This window comes from Macaca nemestrina, chromosome 15 (genome assembly GCF_043159975.1).
Source record: "Macaca nemestrina isolate mMacNem1 chromosome 15, mMacNem.hap1, whole genome shotgun sequence".
Taxonomy (NCBI): domain Eukaryota; kingdom Metazoa; phylum Chordata; class Mammalia; order Primates; family Cercopithecidae; genus Macaca; species Macaca nemestrina.
The window spans coordinates 41,579,244-41,594,529 of record NC_092139.1 but is presented as its reverse complement, the minus strand read 5'-3'; the positions used below and the strand labels follow the sequence as shown (position 1 = coordinate 41,594,529).

The 15,286-nt window shown below is 39.3% G+C and overlaps 1 protein-coding gene across 1 annotated transcript in view; it reads left to right on the top strand.

Annotated features, from left to right (window-relative positions):
* Positions 1-15,286, top strand: part of LOC105481537 (hydroxyacid oxidase 1) — a 55,943-nt gene that overhangs the window by 21,808 nt on the left and 18,849 nt on the right. The window contains exons 3-4 of the mRNA XM_011741186.2: positions 394-649; positions 8,791-8,966. Coding sequence (XP_011739488.1) covers positions 394-649; positions 8,791-8,966 — 432 coding nt within the window. The remainder of the gene's footprint in view (positions 1-393; positions 650-8,790; positions 8,967-15,286) is intronic.

Here is a 15,286-nt window from a genome sequence, read left to right as displayed (position 1 = left end):
CTGTGTTTACTTGATGGTGTATGAACTATAGTTTAACCAATTCCCTAGTGCTGGACATTCAGGTTCTTAATATTTTTTGCCTGTATTTACAGGCACCTTTGACTATTGGACTCATTTTGTTCTTCAGGAACAATATACAAAGTGTGGAAAGAAATGTGTATTTCTAATCATTGGAAAATAAACACTGAGCAGCAATAACTCCAGTAGCCATTTGTTCCAGAGGAGGTAGAATCAGGAAATAGATGGTATGGACTGAACTTGCTTCTCTCTTTAAAAGATTTGACTTCATATTGCCAAATTGCCCTTCTAGATGTCTTTACTCCATCCAACTGCAATTCAAAGGCTTGGATGAGCAATGCCAGGCCTGGCTTGATTATCCCCTTTCTTTCTCAGCCTGTCAGTCCCTGGGAACGGGCATGATGTTGAGTTCCTGGGCCACCTCCTCAATTGAAGAAGTGGCAGAAGCTGGTCCTGAGGCACTTCGTTGGTTGCAACTGTATATCTATAAGGACCGAGAAGTCACCAAGAAGCTGGTGCAGCAGGCAGAGAAGACGGGCTACAAGGCCATATTTGTGACAGTGGACACACCTTACCTGGGCAACCGTCTTGATGATGTACGTAACAGATTCAAGCTGCCACCACAACTCAGGTAAACATGAATATGTGGGCCCTGAACTGAGCTGAAAGGGATCTTGTCTGGGAATGATAGGGTCTGGATTCTACTGATACCATCATTGCTAAATATCTGGTTAATCTTCAGCTAATCAAATCCCTTTTGTAGATGTCACTTTTTTGAGCTACACAATAGAAACAGAAATGGCCTCTATACTTACAAAAGTCAAAATAAGTTTTCAGACTAGAGTGCATTAAGGCCTTTCGCTTTAGGAAGTATGAATTGCTCTACAGATGGAAGACACTTAATTTTGCCCAAGCAACAGTTTATTAAGATCATCCTGGTGCCCTATTTCTCTGTTAAAGTCAAAGAGCCACCTTTACATTTTATTTTTAATTGTACATGGAACAGCTAAGGATAAGAAGATTAAAGAAAGAAAAAATAATGGAGATTAAAAAAAGCCACATCTTTGATCCCTCATTGTCTACTTCTTCTTTCAGCAATATTCCTTTCACTGTGGTTTGTCCATAGGTCAAGATTCATTCATTCATTCACTCAAATCATTCATCTTAGCAAAAACAATGTATCACATAATCTGATGTTGAACTATAATGGTTTCATCAGGTCATTAATTCACCCTGTTCACAATCAGTGAATTATTATCTCTTTCCTGGTAGTATTTTGGGATTACAATCATCTTGAGTCAAAGCTGGAAACTAAGCGGAAGTCTCTGGGAAAGACCCAAACCTCCTTAAGCTATACACCTCTTTTCCCCATCATGTTTTCCTTCCTTTAGTTTCCACCAAAATGTGCTCTTGGATTTTTCACATGGATGTATTATGTCCCTCAGCCCTATAAGTATTTGAAAATGGATCAAAATCTTAGTTTTAATGGAGGACATTTTTATGATGGACTCCTACAGCATCCATCAGAATATGTAAGATTATGAGGAATATCTTTCTGGGTTCCCAGATCTCATGCCACAGAGGCCCTTACTTATTCTGTCTATGTTTGAATTGTATTTGAAAAAAAAGAAAAAGAAAAAACAACCTAGGGCTAGCAAGATTGAAAAAAGATAAAAGACGAAAGAAGCCACAGGTTTACTGTGTTTGCTCTTCCAAAATATTCAAAAATGAAAAGATCCAAAATCAAATTCATATTCGCCTGGAATTTCATATCTATTACAGTGACTGCAGAGTGTATCTCACCATGGAAGTTGGAGCATGGCCTTGTGTAAGTTTCACATAGTTTTACTGTGTATGTGCCTATGTGAGAATAAACAACTGTGCATAAAATCTTGCTGTTGAGCCATGTGTGAATTAGCTGTGTGATGTTACCTCCCTGTTACTACCAGGCCAGTTTAGGATATTATTTCTGTATGTGGCGCCAGGATTAGGCCAATGACAGAAAAAGAAAGTGCTCTCCCTGCCAAACTTGCCAATAAAACTGTTCCACATATCCCAGACTCAGGGTTACCTAAACACCCCGTGTTTAAAGAGAACAAAAACAAAAGCCTCTGACATAGTCTTATTCCTTGCCAAATTCATCAGAAAGCTGAGGGATTCAAATTCCCCCAATATGAAACCCATATTTACATTATTTCTCTATTTTGATTACTTTTTTTTTTTTTTTTAAAGACTTTCTAAATAGTTTCCCGCTATCGAGGTTTCTGACAGGAAACATTCCTCATTATTTCCCCTTGGCCATTTGAAAAGGAATTTGTTCTTCCTTTTCCTCCATCTCTTAATACTACTACTACTAACAATAGTAACAACAATAATAAGTACACTACGGTTTTTTGTTTTGTTTTTAACTTAAGACATGCTTTCTTGCTCTGGATAGCAAAATGTGTTTCACAGAGGCATCTACTTAGATGGGGTGGGGATGACACAGTTGTTAATTCTGGCTGGTACCTCTTGCTTCTTCACGGCTGGGGCTACCCCGTGAGTGGCGGGAAGGTTGATTTGCTTTCCCCCCTTTTCTTTTGCTCCTGGGTTCCTTCCCAGATGACGTGAAGGGCCATGAAACAAAGACCCTTTTCAGCTGTCGGTGTGCATGGAACTGGCTGCGGCTTCCTAGCTTGTCACATCTCCGGTCTGAAGATGATCAAATAATGAGCAACACATCCAGGTTATAGGGAACACGGGAAACACCCCACAGCTGGGTGTACCCCAGCCCCTCAGAGTGCACATTGGTGTTGTTTGTCCTAGTGGACTTCGGAGTAGGCCAGTGCCTTCTGGTCAGTTCCTCAGTGGTCCACATTCAGCTCTCAAAGGCAGAGCACGCTAATGGGAGGTCCAGGCTTCCGCCTGAGGCCACATACACCCGAAAAGCTCATCTGTTATAGCCTGATATGAAATCGGTTTCTTTCCGCAACTGACCTGACTCACAGAAGGTGAAGCCTGGCTTTTCATAAGTGAGGTTTGGCAGGCAAGGGAGGCAGGAAATCCAGAGGAGAATGAGCCTGTAAAGCATGGCTCCTTCCAGCCCTTGTTACTTCCTCTGCCCGGGTGTGGGGGAGGGTCCCGACTCTTGGCATCTGGGCCCAGCAAGGGTTCAGAGGTTTGGTAGTCTCTGCTTGGTCCATATGCAAAACACATGCATGTGTATACATTATTAATGGCACGGGGGTTCCTGAAACTGAGAGGGAGTAAGGAGACTTCTCATCTGCTCTTGGAAGAAGCAAGAAATGAAACCAGTTCAGTAGACTGATTCCTGAGGCTTTGGGGCAGAAACGTTTTCTTTCTCCATATCCCCACGGAGATGGTTCATTTACCCTGAATTAAGATTTGGCCCTTCAGTGCAGTGCCAAGGCAGTTTATAGAGAAGAAAAGTAATTTCTGATCATTGACTAAGATCAAGGTAAATCATGACACTTACCCTTTCTACGATTTGCCCAGTGACATGTTTTCTTAAGCCCAGAAGTGATTTATTTATTTATTTATTTATTTATTTATTTATTTATTTAAGACAGAGTCTCGCTCTGTCGCCCAGGCTGGAGTGCAGTGGCCGGATCTCAGCTCACTGCAAGCTCCGCCTCCCGGGTTCACGCCATTCTCCTGCCTCAGCCTCCCGAGTAGCTGGGACTACAGGCGCCCGCCACCACGCCCGGCTAATTTTTTTGTATTTTTAGTAGAGACGGGGTTTCACCGTGTTAGCCAGGATGGCCTCGATCTCCTGACCTCGTGATCCGCCTGCCTCGGCCTCCCAAAGTGCTGGGATTACAGGTGTGAGCCACCGCGCCCGGTGTCCAGAAGTGATTTATTGATCACAGTAGCCAGAATATATCATACTGAAATAGATTGGCCTGCCACTGTCTTCTCAGGTCTCTCATGATGAAAGTGGCCTGCCTTAAAGTAGACTCAATGTGAATAGGTCTCCATGACCTCTGCCTCACTGCCTAGCACTCACATCCTCACCTACTCTTCCACTCTGGCTTCCCTGCTGTTCCTTCAATATGCCAGGCATGCTGGAACCCCGGGGCCTTTGCCCTGGCTGTTCCCTCTGCCTGTAACAGTAATTCCCAGAATCCACGCATGACTGATAGCCTCGCTTCCATTGAGTCTTGACGTTAGGAATGGGTATACATGTCTCTATATTGGGAAGCCACAATAAAAACTGATGGTAGAGATGCAAATATGAGCAGAATAACAGGGTGGGGGGAGGGGCAGGGAGAGAGGTCAGTGGAAGACTTGGCACAATAGCCTCTTAAATGGCATAATAGCCTCTTAAATTTTTGGTTAGGAAATCATTCACATCCATAAGTATAGCAGGAAAATGAATCCCTGGAACCTGTTCCTTTACGTGGCAAAATGGACTTTGCAGATGTGATTAACTTAAGGGGCTTGAGGTGGGAGGATTTTTCCTGTTTTATCTCAGTAGGCTTGATGTCATTAAAAGGGTCCTTATAAGAGGGAAGGAAGCAAGAGTGTCAGAGTCAGAGAAAGAGACGAAATGACAGATGTAGAGGTTGGAATGATGTGGTCAGGAGCCAGGGAAAGCAGGGGGTATCTAGAAGCTGGAAAAGACATGGGAATAGGGCTTCCCCTAGATTCTCTGGAAGAAATGCAGCCCTATTGATATCTTGAGTTTGGTCCAGTGAGACTCATTTTAGACTTCTGACATTTGGAACTGTAATATAATGCCTTCATGTTATTCTTATTGCTGTTGTAACAAATAACCACAAACACAGTTCTACTAATTTCCTCCTCAAGGTAGCTTCTCAATTTTGCCAATACTGGTTACCAAACATACTTAAAGTTTGATTTTGAGTCTCTGACAACTCACATCCCTCTTAATCTGCTTTACTTTTTTCTTGACTTTGTATAGTGCTTGTGTTCTGATACACTTTGTAATTTACTTATTGATGATGTTTATCATGGGCAGGGATTCTCAACTGTTTTGATATTTATTGATATATCTTAAACATTGAAAACACTGGCACATAGTTGATGCTCAATAAGTAATTGTTGACTCAATCAACAAAATGTACTAGAGCATACAAGATTTTCCCAATGTAACATAACTAGCAAGAGGCTGAACCAGGATTTGAACTCAAAATTCATTCCCTGAACCTTCTTCTAGCGGCCACATTGAGGAAGCAATTACCAGGGCTGTGTTCTCAACACAAGTATTCTCCTAACCACAGAATTAAAGGCTGGTGGCCCATGTATCAGTGTCTGTATTTATGAGCCCCTCTTTCAATCTCTTTCTTTTCATATTGTGTTGATACTGTAGCCTCTATTGGTCATTTTATTTTTTCATTTCCCAAGACAGAATTATGTGGCTTTATCTTTAATGCTGCATTATCAATACTTATAATACATAATATTATGTATTAATCAATATTCGTGATTATTAGTGTTACTATTGGTTATTTAATAATGTTTAACTTACATTAGCAGTTGTTACTATTTTTATGATGCTAAATTACTAACAGCTAAAACAACTTCTATATTAAAAAGTATATTTGAGTGTCACTCAAGAGATAATGAGTACCTTACAAAGAAGAAATCTTGTTTCTTACCTTTGCGTCATTAAACAGATCAGGATTTGGAGAATTAAGCCCTAAGTAATCATGTTATTATTTTGATTTCGCCCCTTTTTTCCTTACAAAATGGAATACTTTGGTTATCAGAAGCCACTTTAAGCATTTATATATGTATGTCATAATCCGAATAAAAATAGCATTCATGGAGGTTTCTTTCGGAGCTCTTGGTAAAACACTCCATCGTGGGTCTCTGTCAAGATATCTGAAAACTTTTTCTTGGCTTCTGACTTTGAACAAAGTTTCAGAGTAACAACAAGGCTTCATTGTGCACTGAAATTTCTGTAAGGCAACATTCATTCAAGTGTTGATCCGCATTTCACCATCCAAGAATAACAACAGTTATTTATATAATTTTATCCATGTTTCTGTTTTTTCCTATCCATTTCACCCTTTCACCCCACCCCTGCTGAAACACTGGAGCTTGTTTGGGATGGGGGTGGGGTGCCATGCAGACTATATACACATACAGATGTTTTTCTTTTTCTTTTCCTGGTCTTGCTATGGGATAGACAGATCAGACTTTTTCTTATTAACAATATTATTAAAGGTTTGGAATTTATTATCATTTAATCATTTGTAAGTAATGAAGTAGGTCTCCATGATATGTTTATTGACCAGCGGTTAGCTTTATTCAAATTAGGGTGACCACAGAAGACCAAGGACTATGATATAATGTACAACCCTAAGTGGTTTGATTTAAATAAAAAGGAAGTCCAGGCATTTCAGCTAAAATCCCCACCAAAGGCCAACAACTAGATGGGCATCCATATGACTCACTGAAATTTTCTATGATCTTCAATGGCCATCTGAGTCCGTGAAACTATAGGACTAACTATTCAATCCTTATTGAGAAAACTTTGTTAATAGCTTGAATTGAGTTATATGGGATATGAATGTTCATATCTTTGTGATAATATATGCCACCCAAGCTACATAACCAGTTATGTTAGCTAAAATACACTAAAGTGTAAAAAATCATAGTTTTCTATTAAAGGAAGTCATGATTGTGCCTAGATTCTTCTAGTATGATATACAATTTTTTTTTTTTTTTTTTTTTTTTTTTTTTTTTTGGTGACGGAGTCTCACTTTGTCGCCTAATCTGGAGTGCAGTGGCATGATGTCGGCTCACTGCAACCTCCCCCTCCTGAGTTCAAGCGATTCTCACGCCTCAGTCTCCCAAGTAGCTGGGATTACAGGCGCCCACCACTACACCTGGCTAATTTTTCTGAAATTTTAGTAGAGACTGGGTTTCACCATGTTGTCCAGGCTGGTCTTGAACTCCTGACCTCAGATGATCTGCCCACCTTGGCCTCCCAAAGTGCTGGGACTACAGGCATGAGCCACTGCGCCTGGCCGATATATAAATTTTTATATGGCTCCATGATCTTCTCTACATTTAATGACAGAACTGGTGGAGGGGAAGAAAGAGATAGGACTAAGCCAGAGATCGATATACATACCACTATACTTTGACCCCCAAAAAAAGGAGATTGACTGGTAGGGGAATTAATAGTATGCAGAAGAGCAAGGTGAGTCCGGTCACTGTCATTATTCAAAAACAATCTTTCAGGAGAAGAATTTTACAACTGGATTTGGGGCGGTGGGCAGATAAGTCACAGGAATGATTCTATTGTGTATCCTGAAGTCATCCATCCAGCTAGCAGTCACAGCTGCAGGCTGAAAAGACATTGCCCCTAGAGTGGGGAACTGCCAAAGTCTAGCCAGGATATTAGGTCAAGAGAAAAGACCTCAGGCACAGGGGAAGCCAGCTGCAGAATCTTAGAGGTGAGTTAGAGAAATACTGGGCTAAGCTGGGTCAACAAAAATAGACATACGGGAAGGAAGCAACTCAGTGGTACTTTGTCTCAGTTTGGGTTCTCCTAGAAGCAGGCTGTGAGCCTGTGATTTCAGTGCAAGTAGTTTATAGGGAAGGTGAAGGGAATACTGCTAGAGGAGTAGGAAAGTGAGGCAAAGGAGGGAAGGCATTGAACAAAGGGCATAATACCAAGACAGCTACAGTTGTGGGCAACTGAAGCTTAACCCTGCTGGAAAATTCTGGGAGCTTAGGCAGAATTTATCTCAGAGTTAGTCTACCTAGGGGTGAGGGAGCTGGGGTATTTACACTTCAACATCCCTAATCCTTCCAGTCTGCTGTGTGGGTGGTGACTCAGGCCCAGGACCAAGAAAAAACCACTGTCAGAGAAATGAAGGTATTGATAATTGAAAAGTTCATGTCCTTGTCAAACTTGTTTTGAGTCAGCAGACCGAGAGGTTCAGAGAGAACAACTAAAAGGGGGAGGGAAAGGCAAGAGGTGACAACTTATCTGCTGGGAAACACTTCCCACTTCTCCCATGCCCACCACCACCATCAATACTGCAATAGCAGGGCAAGAAGGAGTCTACAGGGGCAACAGTCATGTTAACACTTGTTACTGCAGTTGCAACCTCTTCTAGAATTTTCTACAAGGGCATTGGAAGGTTTCATGAGGTCAGGTGCAATAGCCAGGAGGAAACTGAGATCTGAGCAAAGAGAATATAATTAGGAATAAAGTCAAGGGACCCAGATTGGAACTCAAATACTGCTATTAGCTAGTTCTAATTTGAGGCAATTCATTTTGTACCTCTGTTTTTATTTTCTATGGGAATCATAGAGTATCAGTGTTACTTTCGAAGAGTCTTTTAAGGAAAAATCGTGATAATTTTGGCATACAAAACCCTTTGTAAATTATAGTGCACCATAAAAATGTTTTTAAAATTGTGATTAATTTGCATTGCTGGCTAAAAATAGTGTCAACTCTATTTCCTATACCTATAAACTGGCTTAAAAAGGGATATTTGAATATGAACACATTTTTTTTCCTTGAAACACATTTGTTTGTATAAACATAGCCTAAGATGTAAAATAAAATTTAGGTCACTGATTAAGACCACTAGTGTATAACATTTAGTCTAGAGTCCTACATTAAAATATGGAAAATATGCATGCAATTGACTTAATTGACTTATAGATGAATGAGGAGTGAACAGCCAATTGATTTGAAAAGGGTAACATTTTTCATTGAATGAATCATTGGAAAGATATTTCTAACTTTGGCAAATTTCTTGTTTTATGCATTTCTTATTTTAGGATGAAAAATTTTGAAACCAGTACTTTATCATTTTCTCCTGAGGAAAATTTTGGAGATGACAGTGGACTTGCTGCATATGTGGCTAAAGCGATAGACCCATCTATCAGCTGGGAAGATATCAAATGGCTGAGAAGACTGACGTCATTGCCAATTGTTGCAAAGGGCATTTTGAGAGGTTCGTTTATTTCTCTACTTGAATTCATACAGATTTTATGATCCTTTGTGGATATGGTCTTCATATTCTTAAAGGAAAATAACAAGGAAATATTAACATGGAAATTGAGAGAGATATTCCAACTCTCAATTCTCTCTTTTCATGTCATTGAGTAAATATTTCTTCATTCTTAGGTAATATTCTGAAGTAGAGCTAAACTCTCATGAAGTAGAAAGTTAGCCTTTTCAAAGAATTGGGATGCCATTGCCTTATTTCAGAGCCGTTACTGAATCATGAAGCCTGGCAAGATCTTGGTAGAACATCACGAGTTCATTGCTTTACCTGAAAGCTACAACAGCTGCTCTCGGACCAAAGAGAAACCCCAAGGAGATATTATGACAGACAGACTTGTTTTAAGAGCTTTCCCTCTTTTCCTTGTGTTCCCTCCAGTACAAATGGCTAGGACTAATTTTTGAGTGTGGTCAAACCCACATCACCTCTCTGAAGAGAATGGCTGACTAGTATGGTCAAATGCTCAATTATCAAGCCATGGGTAACAAGAAACTTAACTATTTCCTCCAGCATCCCCATATATTCAGATCCCACAGGGAGGTACCAATGACTATAATAATTTTGGAGTGTAAATGTGTTTATCCACAAAAATGTTTTCTTGCCTTTGAAAACATTTTTTTTTTTTTTAGTGTGGTTATATAGATAACTGCCAAAAACTTTTTTCTTTTTTCTTTTTTTTTAACTGAAATGTTTGAGTAAGTGACTTTGGGATGAGAGTCTGTCCGTTAGTGTATGTCTATTAAATGACTTTGAATCAAAACTTTTTCATAGATTTTACTTGAACGTGTCTGAGTCATGTGGTCCCTATTTATAAAGTTCTACCTACTTTGACTATTTAATTTTATGTCTGAAGAAATGAGCTTATAAAAGTAAAAGAAATAAGCCCAGTGCAACATTTAAGTAGTGGAGATATGTTTAAATCCAGATGTTCTTATTCTGTGCTTAAACAAATTAAAGTAGTTTTTAAAATCGATATATAATAGTTGTACATATGCATAGAGCATATAGTGATGTTTCAATACCTGTAATGTATAGTAATCAGGTAATTAGCATATCCATCATCTCAAACATTATTCTGTACTTCTAAAAAAAATTGTTCACTGTTTCCTACTGATCATTGTACTAGTTCAAAATTTCTGTGGATTATACTTCAATGAATATGTATTGGTTTGGTTTACAGACACCTTTAAACAATGGTTTCACTTCCTTTACTTGCATCCGTGTTGTCATCCATGATTACTAGTGCTACTTACTGTGGCCGCATTCAACTGTGGGGACTAAATAATATTAACCTGAAGGTTCTGTACCATTCATTTATGTATTCATTCATCCATTCTCTTATTCACTCACTGATTCATTCCATAAATATCATAATTACTGTGTGCTAAAATATTTTTATAAAATAAAACAATCTTAGATCCTTGGATGAAAAGACAGTCTATTCTTGTAGGAGACAGATATATAAGCAAGCATTTTGGGTGCAATAAAATGTTATATAGAAATCTGTGCAGTGTAAGGGCATGGCTTAAGAAAGAATATGGACAATAATATAAGAGTGAGTTAGAAAACACTTTTCAGAATGAAAGATGATGTTGAGTTTTGCCATGCAAGCCAATAGACTCTATTTCAGACTGAAGTACTGGCAGAATAAAGCAATTATGCATAACAATTTATAAAACATGTAAGCCATTTAGAGAATATAGGCCTTAAAGTGGCTGAGAACCACTGAAGTGTCTTGATCAGAGAAGCAACCTCATCAAATAAGCATTTTACAGAAATAATGCTTTGCACAATGGACCTAATGGATGGAGGTGGCAAAATTGTGGTCAGGGAAGACATTTAGGAACTGTTGTTGCCCAGAAAAGAGATAATTGTAGAGATGACCTAGAGTAATAGCAGGGAGGGGACTGAGAAGGTATAATTAAATTAGAAAATTAAGACAGTTAATCACAGAGATGGCCCAGGGGATCTGGCTTTAAAACACTAGGGAAGAATAAAATTTTAGTCTTGTTCCATAATTGTTTCGAATAAGGAACAAAGGGCATTTTATTTTTTAACTACCTTTTCAATTTAGGATTTCCAGTGTATATCATTTTCTACAACTTTGTCCCCTAAGATATGATGCAAATCAATTGAATTAGATTTACTATCACATGTTATGTTGAAAAATATTTTGGTTTCTAGAACTTCATTCTGTTATCACTTTAGCTAGGACCACTGCCACTACCATCACCACCACCACCACTACCACAACCTCCATTACCAGGACAACCACCACCACTGCCACCACCACCACTGCTATCACCATTACCACTCCCATCACCACCATCACCACTCCCATTACCACCATGACCACCACCACCACCACCACCACCACCACCATAACCACAACCTCCGTCAACACCACCATTACCGGGAACAACCACCACCACTGCCACCATCACCACCACTACCATAACCACAACTACCATCAACACCACCATTACCAGGACAACCACCACCACTACCACCACCACCAATCCCATTATCATCATGACCACAGTCACCATCAACACCACCGTTATCAGGAACCACCATTCTACCACCAACACTATCACCACCACCACCACCACTACTCCCATCACCACCATGACCACCACCACGACCAGCACCATAACCACAACCACCATCAACACCACCATTACCAAGACAACCACCACCACCTGCACCACCACCACCACTATCACCACTACCACCACTACCACTCCCATCACCACCATGACCACCACTACCACTACCACCATCACCACCACTACCACCATCATCACCACCTCTCTTTTCTTCTCATCCATATGGATTTCTTGCTTGTTTCTAAATGTTTTTGTGACATTTTACACATAGTAGATAGTCCAAATATTTATTTACTGAACTTCTTGATGAAAACTATGAGTCTATCTAATTAGAGAAAGCTAAAAAAAAAAAGGATAAGGAGAGATGGGACATTTGACATTTAAAGGGAAATAACTTATTTATACATGTACAGTTTACATTGTCTAGTTTTCTGTAACCATTTGGTTCTTTTATTTAACAAACAAGAATCATCTCTATGACAACAATTGCACCAAGTAACACATATGCTCAATTTGGATCGGAAGGGAGCGGTGGCAGGACCAGTTCTGGGAAATCCAATTTTCTCCATTTCACAGGTCCTCATCCAGAAATCACATGGGTTGACTAAGAGTCACCCATCCTCTTTCATTTTCCTTTTTCAGAAATGTGCAGATTATATTTGCAGGAACATGAAGCCATGAGCAACTGTGAAGATCTAGACCAAACATCTGACTGTCCCACCATTTTAAGAATTATATTTTAATGAATGCAAATTGGAATGGAAGATGTAATCTCTTACTGTGTGTGGTTTAACTGACCTTAGAGAATGTCAACGCAAGCTCCTAACATGTACTTGAGACAGGATTTGGTCTTTGTCAGTCACACTAGCAAACAAATGGCTTTTTTGAGCAAAAGCATAGTGCTTTTTAGAGTTTTTTTCTTTTTCTTTTAATTTTTTTTGAATTAGGCTGTCTCACTTCCATTGTGGTTTTGTGTTTCTGAGAAACTTTTCTCTAGTCAGCTCTTCTTATACAGGCATACCTCAGAGACATTGTGGATTCAGTTCCAGACCACCACGGTAAAACAAGTCACATAAATTTTTTGTCTTCCCAGTGCCTATGAAAGTTATGTTTTTGCTATACTGTAATCTATTTTGTGCAATAGCGTTATGCCTAAAAAACAATATACCTTACTTAAAAAATAAGTTACTCCTAAAAAATGCTAATCATCATCTGAGCCTTCAGCAAGTTGTAGTCTTTTTGCTGGTGGAGGGTCTTTTCTGGGTGTCGATGGCTGCTGACTGAACAGGGTGGGGGTTGCTGAAGGTTTAGGGTGGCTGTGGTGACTTCTTAAAATAAGTCAAGGAAGTTTGATGCATTGATTAACTTTTACTTTTAGGAAAGATTTCTCCGTATCATGAGAAGCTATTTGATAGCATTTTACCCACAGTACAACTTTTTCAACATTGGAGTCAGTCCTCTCAAACTGCCGCTGCTTTATATGTGAAGTTTATGTAATATTCTAAATCCTTTGTTGTTATTTCAGCAATGTTCACAGCATCTTCACCAGGAGTTGATTCCATCCCAAGAAACCACTTTCTTTGCTCATCGATAAGAAGAAACTCTTCATTCATTTAAGTTTTATCACATGATTGCAGCAATTTAGTCACAGCTTCAGGCTCCACATCTAATTCAGTTCTGTTACTGTTTCTGCCACATCAGCAGTGACTTTCTTCACCGTAGTCTTGAGTTCCTCAAAGTCATCCATGAGGGCTGGAATCAACATCGTCCAAATTCCTGTTAATGTTGATATTTTGACCTCCTCCCACAAATCACAAATGTTCTTAATGGCATCTAGGATGATGAATCCTTTCCAAAAAGTTTTCAATTAATGTTGCTCAGATTCATCAGAGGAATCATTAACTATAGTATCTATAATCTTATGAAATATATTTCTTAACTAATAAGACTTGAAAGTCAAAATTACTCCTTGATCCATGGGCTATGGAGTGCAGGTTGTGTTAACAGGCATAAAAACATTAATCTTTTTGTGTTTTTCCACCAGAGCTCATGAGTCACTAGGTGCATTGTCAGTGAGCAGTGATATTTTGAAAGAAATCTTTTTTTTTTTTCTGAGCAGCAGGTCTCGACAGTGGGTTTAACATATTTAGTTAACCATGCTGTAAACAGATGTGCAGTCATCCAGACTTTGTTGTTTTATTTATAGAGCACAGGCAGAGTAGATTTGGTAAAATTTTTGGATTATACTTTGAAGCCATGCATTGACTTCTCCTCTCTAGCTATGAAAGTCCTAGATGGCATCTTCTTCCAGTATGAGGAAGGCTTGTTTGGAAGAAGATGCCATACAGCCTGTTTCATCCACATTGAAAATATATTGTTCAACGTAGCCATCTCCATCAATTTTCCTAGCTAGATCTCCTGGATAACTTGCTGCAGCTTTTCCATCAGCACTCAGCTGCTTCATCTTGCACTTTTATGTTATAGAGATGGCTCCTTTCTTTAAACCTCAGAAATCAACCTCTGCTGGCTTCAAACTTTTTTTCTGCAGGTTCCTCACCTCTCGCAGTCTTTATAGAATTGAAGAGAGTTAGGGTGTTGCTCTGGATTAGGCTTTGGTTTAAGGGAGTGTGGTGGCTGGTTTGATCATCTATCCGGACCACTCAAACTTTCTCCCTATTAGCAATAAGGCTGCTTTGCTTTCTTATCATTCCTGTGTTCATTAGCATAGTAGCTTTAATTTCCTTTAAGAACTTTTGCTTTGCATTCACAACTTAGCTGTTTGGCACAAGGAGCCTAGCTTTTGTCCTGTCTTGGCCTTTCACATTCCTTTCTCACTAAGCTTAATAATTTCTGGTTTTTAATTTAAAGTGAGAGGTATGTGACTCTTCCTTGAGCACTTAGAAGCCATTGTAGAGTTATTAATTGGCCTGATTTCAATATTGTTGCTTCTCAGGGAATAGCGAGGCCTGGGGACAGGGAGAGAGATGGGCGAATGGCCAGTGAGTGGAGCAGTCAGAACACACCTATTTATTGAGTTCCACATTTTAAAGGCGATGGTTCATGGTACTCCCAAACAATTACAATAGTAACATCAAAGATCACTAATCACAGATCACTGCAACAGATGTAACAATAATGAAAAAGTGTGAAATAGGGTGAGAATGACCAAACTGTGACACAGGGATACAAAGCAAGCACATGCTGTTAGAAAAATAGTGCTGGTACACTTGCTTGTTGCAGGGTTGCCACAATGCCACTAGAGCATTGTATATACCTTAATTAAAAATACCTTACTCCTAAAAAGTGCTAATTATTATCTGAGCCTTCAGTGAGTTGTCGTCTTTTTGCTGGTGGAGGGTCTTTCCTAGATGTTGATGGCTGCTAACTGATCAGGGTGGTGATTTTCAATTTCTAGAAAACTTAGTAGCTGCAAATTGCTATAAAGCAAAGTGCAATAAAACAAGGTATGCCTGTATACATTGTTCAAGATACTCTAAAAAAAATTCATTTAATGTTCCTGGATTGTGTTTAAAATTGCTGTCATATGTCTGGGATTTAGTTACTACTCTCCTCTAAGTCAGAACAGATTCCTAGACCAAAAGCTCCAAGAGTTTGAAGGCTGAGCTCAGATCTTGAGTACTTACATTTCACTTTTATATG